At 71.6% G+C, this 8,986-nt stretch overlaps 1 protein-coding gene across 5 annotated transcripts; it reads right to left on the bottom strand.

Moving 5' to 3' along the window:
- Positions 1-952: 952 nt before the first annotated feature.
- On the bottom strand, positions 953-5,156 carry LOC122168980 (tetratricopeptide repeat protein 31-like). Of its 5 annotated transcripts, none has more exons than XM_042834695.1 (14): positions 4,881-5,156; positions 4,530-4,613; positions 4,260-4,328; positions 3,961-4,107; positions 3,689-3,820; positions 2,838-2,901; positions 2,465-2,555; positions 2,252-2,393; positions 2,080-2,181; positions 1,935-2,013; positions 1,694-1,841; positions 1,495-1,569; positions 1,154-1,256; positions 953-1,074 (listed from the first exon to the last, which is right to left on the bottom strand). In XM_042834695.1, the coding sequence occupies exons 1-14, from the start codon at positions 5,124-5,126 to the stop codon at positions 991-993; spliced, it is 1,566 nt and encodes a 521-aa protein (XP_042690629.1). In that variant the 5' UTR covers positions 5,127-5,156; the 3' UTR covers positions 953-990. The 5 variants fall into 5 exon arrangements, with proteins under 5 accessions (XP_042690629.1, XP_042690625.1, XP_042690627.1 ...); XM_042834691.1 differs by having other exon boundaries at positions 958-1,074; positions 2,838-2,940; positions 4,881-5,155; XM_042834693.1 differs by having other exon boundaries at positions 958-1,074; positions 1,935-2,010; positions 2,838-2,940; positions 4,881-5,155.
- Between the last annotated feature and the right edge of the window lie 3,830 nt (positions 5,157-8,986).

Below are 8,986 nucleotides of genomic sequence, written 5' to 3'. Positions count from 1 at the left end.
CGATTCCCGGCACGGGGCCACGCTCACACCCGCGTGCACCCACACACGGGGTGTGCAGCCCGATCGCCTCTGGGCAGCTGTTGTGTCACGCTGTGCCGTGCCGTGCAGTGCCATGCAGTGCCGTGCCATGCAGTGCCATGCCGTGCCATGCCGTGCCATGCAGTGCCATGCAGTGCCATGCAGTGCCGTGCCCCCGGCCAGCGGACCCGTCAGCCTCAGCCCTGTCTCCCCTTCTCCCCACACACTCTCATCTCTTTCCTCTTCCAATTTTCTGCATGATTAACTCCACGGCTGCTTCCTGACAACCTCTGCTGTTGGTATTAATTTCTTTTAACTAGTGATTAATTACTCGCTGTCTCCCGCGCTCCTTCTCCCCGCCGCCCATTTGCATATTAATCCAACCCCCCCCCCCCGACGCGCTGCCCCGCGGTTCCCTCACCTACAAACGGCCCCTCACACTTCGTTCCGGAGCACCCACCGCCCCCACTCCCACGTTAGGGGACCCCCACTGCTGGGTGTCCCGGGGGGCACCGGGCACCCCAAGATGCCCTCCGTCCGGCCCCGGGGTTTCCCATCACAGGAAGGGCTCCAGGCCGAGGGAAAGAGCCACGCAAGGCCCCGTCGGCTCTCGCTTTTATTAAGAAACCCACGGCAGGTTCCCATCCCTGCAGGAAGGGCTCCGTGGGTACCGAGCCGCCCGGCACCGGCCCGTGGCACCGGGGCAGCGCAGCCGGGCTGCAGCCACGAGGCACGGCCACACCGGGGGCACGAGGTAGGAGCGGCGGGGCGGCGAGATGAGACCAGGCCGGCCGCTGCGGGGAGAAGGCACACGAGGCTGCGGCAGGAGCGCGGCTCCAAAGCCCGGCGTGCGGCCCCGAGCTCCCGCAGCGCCGCGGGCTGCTTCGTGGGTCCGGCAGCGCGCGGGGCGGCGCCCACCGGGCGTCCCGCTCTGCACCCCGCGAGGTGAGGAAGGTTCCCCCACGGAGGGTCCTACGGGCGCTGCCGGGGCGGCGGCGTGGCGTGGGACGGGTGTTTGAGCTGCAGCGCCAGCCGGCAGCCCTCCAGCTCGGCGCCCTGCAGGGGGGGGACAGCCGTCAGCGCCGTGCGCCCGTCCCGCAGCACGGGGAGCGGCAGCCCCCGGCCCGGCGCTCACCAGCATGGCTCCGTACGCCGCTTCCGCCGCTGCCTTCTGGTGGAAGTTGATGAAGGCGCAGCGCTTCTCCGGGAGCAGCCGGATGGATTGGATCTGCCCGAACCTGCGTGGTGGGGCAGCTCAGCCAGCCGCCCCCGGCCACCCCCCGCTGCAGGGAAGGGGAAACGGAGCAGAAGGCGGCCGGGCTGCACCGCGATGGAGGAGGGCTCGCTCCCCGGGAGCGCAGAGAACCGGAACCCGGCGCAGGGACGGTCAGAGACCGGGCGGCGGGGGGGGGGGTGCGGCGCCATCAGGTCCTACAGGGATGGGGCCGGGGAGGACGGGAGCTGCAGGGCACTCACCGGCCGAAGCAGCTCTGCAGCGCTTTCTTGGTGACCTTGAAAGTGATGTTTCCGACCCACAGAGGATAGCAGTCCCTGCCAAACGGCACTGTCACCAGCAGCCCGACCCCTGCCCCGCTCCTGCCGATCCCCGAGGGTGGCCGCCCAGCAGCCCGTGGACCCAGCAGCCCCTTGTCCCGTGCCAGAATCCCAGCCTTACCTGGCAGGGTGCTGGGAAGGCAGCGGGTGCCTGGGGCTGGCCGTGGCCGTGTTCCGCACGTGGCTTTTCGAGTGGCTCCTCGAGTTCACCACGGTCACGAAGCCGCCCGCGTCCACATCGCTGCTGCCGCCGTTCTCACACTCATCTGCTGAGAAGCCCTCAGGGCTCAGCACCACCCCTCGCACCCTCCCAGCTCTGCCACGTTCACCCCAACCCCGGGAGCACAACGAAGGCCCCTTACCGGAGGTGGGTGTCAGCGGCTCCCCAGCTTCCAGCGCGGGGATTTCCCTGGGGCTGCCGGCATCGCGGAGGCTGCTCTGCTGCAGGGCAGAGGGGTCAGAGGCACAGGGCAGCGGTGGGGAGGCAGCGGCGGGGCCGGAGCTCACCTGCAGCAGCATCTGGCAGGCCTCCAGCCGGGTGGCTACGTCAGCGTGGGCGCCCTTGAGGTGCAGCAGCTGCTCAAAGGTGTCCCTGGCCTCGGCGTAGAGCTGGGAGCAGAGAGCGGCTGAGCCGCTGCCCGCGGGGACGCCGAGCCCTGCAGCCCTGCCTCCACGCTACCTTCAGCCCCCACAGCGCCTTGCCCTTGCGGAAGAAGCCTTTGGGCCAGTTGGGCTGCAGCTCCAGGGCCATCTGGGCATCCCTCAGCGCCTCCTGGTACTGCAGGAGCTTCTCGTAGCAGTACGACCGGTTCCCAAAGAGCCTGGGGGACAACGTGGGTCAGCAGTGAGGGCTCAGGGCGCTGCCCAGGCCCCCCCGCAGCCCACCGCTCACCGGTGCTCCCTGGGGTTCAGCTTTATGGCCTCGGTGAAGGCCTGCACAGCCTCTGCGTAGCGTCCCTGCACGGCAGCCTGGTAGCCGCAGCCTGCAGGGAGAGCATCGCCCGCTGCTGACCGGCACGCAGCAACGCAGCCGGGGAGCGTGGGGCTCTGCAGGGGGACGGTGCAGCTCTGCACTGCGCCCAGCTGCGTGGGAAAGGAGCTGTGGGGACAGGCAGCAGCCGTGCAGCCCCACAGATGGTGATAAGCGCCAGGACGCGTGTCCAGCACAGCCCTCCTGGGGGGCAAACCTACCCCCGAAGCTGGCACGCAGCAGAGCGGAGCCCACCCTCTGCCTCCTGCTGCCCGGGGATGCCCGAGGCACTGACCTGCAAGAATCAGGCTCTGCTCCAACATGTTTGTGTCCAAGAGCGCAGGCTCGGGCTTGGGTGCCTGTGGGGCAGCCGTGCGGGGCAGTGGGGGCTCGGGTGCCTGTGGGGCAGCCATACAGGGCAGTGGGGGCTCAGGCTCCTGCCCCGGCCCAGGAGCAGAGGTTCAGGCACAGCTGCTGTCCCCGGTGCGTGGGCATTACTCCCTGCTGTGCCTTAGCTTGCAGAGCTGCTGCGAGAGGGCAGAGGATGCCCCCCCCCCCCAGCTCCATAAACCCATCAGAGGCTACAGAGGAGCTGCCACAGCCCCCAGCGTGCAGCGTGGGATGAACGCAGTGTCCCCATCACCACCTGGGCACCAAACCCCAGCCCTGGGATCACTGCGCTGTGCCAGCCACAGGGGAAGCTGCAGCTGGGGATCCCTGTGCCCAGCGCCAGGCTCTTGAACCCCTCTAGAATCACAGAATTGGGTTGGAAGGGACCTCAAGGATCACGAAGCTCCAACCCCCCACCAATGCAGGGCCACCAACCTCCCCATTGCAGCCCAGGCTGCCCAGGGCCCCATCCAACCTCCAACCCCTCCAGGGATGGACGGGGCATCACAGCCTCTCTGCAGCTGTTCCAGCCCCTCCCCGCTCTCACAGCACACAACCCTGACATCCAACCTAAACCTTCCCTCCTTCAACTTCAACCCATTTTCCCTCGTCCTGCTGTCATCTCCCCTTTCCAAGTGTTGGTCTGCCCCACGCCACCTAAGGCTCCTTGTGCCAGGGGCCCTGCAGACCATCTGCACTGAGCAGCACACTTCTCACGTGTGGAGATGCCCCTGTGAGGACCGGGATCCAACTCACCCCCTCCTGCAGCCTCTTGTTGGGCTCTGCAGCATCAGCTCTGACTGATTTATCCTTTGCAGGTGCTGGCGGCTTCACGCCCGCTTTCTGCCACGCTTTGATGACAAAGGTGCAACTCAAATCCAGTTCATCCTAGGGAAATGAGGGATGGGAGCCGTGCGGAGCTGTGGGCCCTGGCTGCGGGGCTGGTGGCACTCAGGGGACACTCAGGGACTCAGACACATTGCGGTCACTGGGCAGGGCTGACCCAGCACGAGGCATCCCACTCTCACCTCTATCCCTTCCAGATCCCCCACTCCCTCCTCTGCACGATCCTGGAGGCGCTGAGGGGGGCTGGAGGCCAGGCAGCCGCTCTCCTCCTCAGCACTGCTGGCGTCCCCATGAGTGGCACCCGCAGCACTGGCCGGGGATGCGGTGCTCTGCAGGCAGACGAGGGCAGAGGGTGGGCTCTGCTCCTGGCAGCCCGGCCCCTGGTGTCTGGGGGTTTGTAGGAGCCCCCTGAGCTCCAAAAGGCTGCTGCTCAGTGCTGTGCCCAGGGCTGCCCGCCCCAGGGAGGCGCAAAGCTGCTCACCGACGCGGCTGCCTGCCTGCTCCTCAGCTCCTGTTCCAACTTCTCTTGTTTCCTCCGGTCTTTTTGCTTCTGGAAACCAGAAGTACAGAAATGGTGAGCTGGCACCAGCACGGTGCAGAACAAACCCAGCACACGCCCTGGGGCGCAGCTCACTGCCCGATGAGCTGCAGGCAGAGGATAAACAGAGGGCACAGCTCAGCAGGAAGGGCTGCACACGCCCCAGGAGAGCTGTGTGAGCGTCATGGCATTACACACCCACATAAAACCCACCTTCTTCTTCAGTTTCTTCCTCTCTGCTTTCTTCTTCATTCTCTCCTCTTCTGCCAGCAGCTCCATTGCATTCTTCTCCGCTTCCTGGGGAAGGAGAGCTGCTGGTGAATGATTGCGAGCCCCCGGGTTGCGCTGCAGGGCAGGGCAGGGCTGGGACAGGCAGCCAGCAGCAGGGCGGCCGCGGGGTGGTGGGGACACCTGTGGGAGCCCCGGAGCCGGGAGGAATCGCAGCGGGGCTCCGCAGGAAGGCAGAAGCAGGGACGGTTCCGAGCAGAGCGGGGCTGCGGGAGCAGAGCGGGTGGGAGCGGAGGGAGCGAAGGCCGCGGTGGGACGGGCCGGGGCGGCGCTCACCTCGGCCGTAACGCGGTGCCTCCACGCCCCGCTCAGCCCGCGCGGCTCCGCATCCGCGTCCGTAAAGCCGCGCGGAGGGACGAGCAGCGGATCGCCGTACGGCCCATAGAAAGCGAACGGGGGGCGGCCGTAGGTCGGGATAAAGCGCTCTTCCTCCTCCGCCTCCTCCCCGTCGGACTCGGGGCAGAACCAACCCGGCACCGCAAAGGGAGCGAAGCCGAGCCCCGGCCCCGGAACGTCCCCCATGGCCGCGCGGGGCGGAGCCGCCGCCAAACGAAAGCGAAACGCGGCGGAACGGAACCGCCCACAGCAACCGGAAGCGCCCGCTGGGCGGACACCGGAAGTCGGGCACGGGCGGGGCGCGAGGCGGCCGCCTCCATCTCGGATGAGGGCAGGACGGTGGCCCGCGAGGCCCAAGCGCCGCCGAGCGCTCGCGTCGCGGCCGGCGCCGCCCCCGCGCCGTCCCGGTGTCCCCCGGGCGCCGCCAGATTAGCGCTGCGGTTAAGCTCATTTCCGCCGGGCCTCGCGCCGCTCCGGGCCGCGTCCCGACGCCGCCGTGGGGAATGGAGGACGGGCGCTGCGCGAGGCCGTGCCTGCAGGTGAGACCCGCGGAGCGGGGATCGTCGCGGTAGCGGGGCGCCGTGGGCCGGGAGCGCGGGGCGGAGCCGCGCTGGGGGTGGCGGGCGGCGCGTGCCGGAGCCGCACCGGTCGTCGCGGCCGAGTTCGGGACCGGGGCCGCCGCCGGGCTGCGAATCCAGGGCCGGGCCGGGCCGGGCCGCGGGCGGCGTCTCCGTGGCAACGGCGCCCGCCCCCGCGCGCAGCGTCGCCCCGCCCCTCGCTGCAGGCGGCGGGCGGCGATTGGCCGAGGGGGCGGGAGGCGGGGCCAGGAGCTGAGTGCGCCCCGCCCCTCTCACCGCCCCGCCCCGCCCGCTCCGTGCCGCCAGCTGCTGGGTGCCGACGGGCCCGGCCTGGAGGCGCTGCTGCTGCTGTTGATGGCCCGCGTGCCGCCGCGAGGCCGCCTGCCCGCCCTGCCCGGGAGCGGCACGGAGCGCACGGAGCCAGGTGAGCGCCCGGCACTTCCGGTCCCGCACCATACCCCGAGGTCCCCGGCGGCCCCGGGCCCCGCGTTCCCACCGGCGGCGCTCCGTCCCGCGGGCGGCCCCTCGCCGGGCGGCCTGGCGCGCTCCCTGCAGAGGGCGGAGGCGATTCTGCGGAGCTGCGTCGGTCCCGGGATTCTCCGCCTGCGCTCCCCCCGGCCCGGCGGCGGCTCCTCCGCCTCGGACAGCGACGAGGAGGACGCCGAGTTCGGCCCCCGCGCGGCCCTGGTGGAGCAGAGCTTCCGGGGGCTGCGCCGCGCCTTCCGCGCCTGGGAGAATCCGCGCACCGAGACGTTCCGCGGCCACGTGCTGCCGCCACCAGCCGACGCCTTCTGCTACCACGCCGTGCACCCGCGCGTGGCCGAGCGCTGCGCCGCGCTGCACGCCCTGCTGCAGCACCGCCACCAGCTGCGCCTGGCCCGCCATTACAGCCGCCGCCTGAAGGCCGCCTCCGACTTCGTCCGCCTGCTGCTGAGCCCCGAGCCGCGGCCGCTGCGGGCGCTGTGCGAGGAGCTGCGGACGCACGCCGGGCATTGGGCCGCGCTGCGGCGGCGGATGCGGGGCGACGCGTGGCTGCGGCCGCTGCTGCTGGGGCGGCGCGAGGCCGTGGCTCACATGCGGCGGGCGCTGGAGCTGCTGGCGCTGCAGGCGGCGCGGCTGCTGGAGGAGCGCTTGGAGGCCGCGCTGCGCGGTGCGGCGCGGGACGGGGCCCCCCCGGCGCAGCTCGCCGACCTCTTCCAGGGCCTGGAGATCTACAACCGCGTGCTGGCGGAGCTGGATACGGAGCCGGGCTCCGCTCGCTTGACCGCCGGCGCCAACCGGGCCGCGGGGATGCCGCCCCGCGCCTTCCCCCTGCGGCGGGTGCTGGCCCTGCTGGCGTCGGAGAGGGGCCGGTGGGCGGCCGAGAGCCTCGCGCGGCTCCTGCGGCACGGAGACGGCGGCTTCGTTGCGGCGGAGGATGAGGATGGACGGGAGGCGGCGCGGAGCCTCCCCGAGGCGCTGCGGGCGCTGTGCCGTGAGGACGAGCGGCTCGTGGGCCCCGTGCTGCAGGTGTTGGTGGCCTCTGCCGACGGCCTTTGGCGTCCTGCCCTCGGCGTTCCCACGGAGAGCCCCGCGGCTCCGTCCCCGCGGCCGGGCTCGGCCTGCAAGGCGGTGCGCTGGTTGGACGCGACCCACGCGGCGGCTGCCGAGGCTCTGCACGCCCGGTACCGCCCGCTGTGCTGGGAGGCGGCCGGCGCCGCGCTGGGCCCCCGCTTGGAGCTACCGGCCGGCGGGACGGGACGCGCCGCCGGCGTCGCACGGGAGCTGCAGCTGGCGCTCGGTCCCGGTACGTGCGGGAGGGGCGGCTCGGCTGCCTCCGCGGAAGGCCGGCACCACGTGGGAGCCGGTCGGCCCCGGGCCGTTCCTCAGCGCTGTCCGTTCGCAGCCCGCATCCCCCCGGAGTGCGAGGAGGAGTTGGGGCGGCTGTGCCGGCGGCTGCAGTGCCGGGCTGCCCTGCTCGACTGGCACCGAGGTACGCGTGGGGGTGGAAGTGGGGCGGGGTGTCCCCTTCACGGCTGCCGGCACCGCTCGCATCGCGTCTCCCCGCAGACTTCGCCCTGGCGCTGGGCTCGGGGCTGAGCGACCGCTGCGCGGTGCCGGAGCGCTCGGAGGGCGCGGCGCACAGCGGCACGGCGCGGCTCCTTCAGCGGCTCTACCCGGCCCTGAGCTCCGCCCTGCGGAACCTGCCGGGCGACCCAGAGGGTGAGCGGTGCATCGCCGGGACGCGGGGATGGGGGCGATCCGCGTTGGCTCTTGCGTGACGCTGCTCCCCCGCTCCGCCTCCAGGCAGCCCCCTCGGCTCGCCCTGCCTGCGCCTGCAGCTGCTGGGCTGCTGCCTGGCTACGGCTCAGGCCTCGCGCTCCTGGTTGATGGGCAAAGCCTTCCAGTACCTGGCGGCGTGGTCCCTGCAGCAGTTCCTGCTCGTCACTCAGGGAGACCTGCAGGTGGGCGCGGGGCTCGGCGCGGTGCGGGGCTGCGCTGCGGCCCCGGAGGCGGTTTGAGGTCACGGCTGTCCGCTCCGCAGCTGCTGAAGGCCGAGACGGACGCGCTGGAGCTGCTGGTGAACGCGGCCTTCCCGGAGCCCGAGGACGGCCCGCAGCACCTCGCGCCCCACCGGCGCCTGCGCTCCCAACACGAGCGGTGGCTGCGCCTGCAGATCCGCTCCGCGGCCGCCAGCATCCAGGTACGGCCGCCGCCGGGGCTCCGGGGGCCCGCAGCCGGCAGCGCAGCGGCAGGCAGCGCTTCGGCCCCTCGGAGGCGCCCCCCATCGGCTCCTCTCCGCTCGCAGCTGTTCGCGGGGGACGTGTTGAAGCTCTTCTCCACGGACTGCAAGCGGATGTCGGCGGAGATCTTCGACCAGACCATGCCGCTGGGCAGGCACTGGAGGCTCGGCCTCCGAGCCGGTGGGTGGCGGCCCCCCATCCTCTTCCCCCCCCCCCCCCGGCCCGGACGGGGCTGACGCCGTGTCTCCGCAGAGCTGCCCAGCTCCCCCAGCGACTACGCGGCGGCGGCGGCTCAGACGGTGCTGGGCCAAGTGCTGCAGGGCGCGCAGCTGCTGCCCCGCGACTCCCAGGTGCCCACGTTGGCGCGGGTGATGACGGCCTTCGTGGAGGCGTGGATGGATCACATCCTGGCGCAGAAGATCAAGTTCAGGTCCGGGGGGAGTCGGTAGGGAGGGGGGAGAGCCGGGCTGGGCGCCGGGTCGGTGCTGAGGCGCCGCCCGCAGCCTGCAGGGCGCTCTGCAGCTGCAGCAGGACTTCGCGCTGGTGCGGCAGCTGGTGCAGTGCGAGCAGTACGGGCTGGAGCCCGACACGAGGCAGGCGCTGCTCTCCCTGCGCGTCCTCCAGCAGATGGACGGTGCCATCCTCTGCCTCCTGCAGCAGCCCAGCGGCAAGGCGTATCTGCCGCCCCACGGCTGGCCCTCCCTGCGGCAGTGCTGTGAGGAGGGGGGGGGCCGGGACGAGGGGG

Source organism: Centrocercus urophasianus, unplaced genomic scaffold (genome assembly GCF_019232065.1).
Source record: "Centrocercus urophasianus isolate 14NV4802_14NV808 unplaced genomic scaffold, USGS_Curo_1.0 seq_482, whole genome shotgun sequence".
Classification (NCBI taxonomy): domain Eukaryota; kingdom Metazoa; phylum Chordata; class Aves; order Galliformes; family Phasianidae; genus Centrocercus; species Centrocercus urophasianus.
Note: the sequence above shows the minus strand (reverse complement) of the source record. Positions and strands in the feature narration are given on the sequence as shown.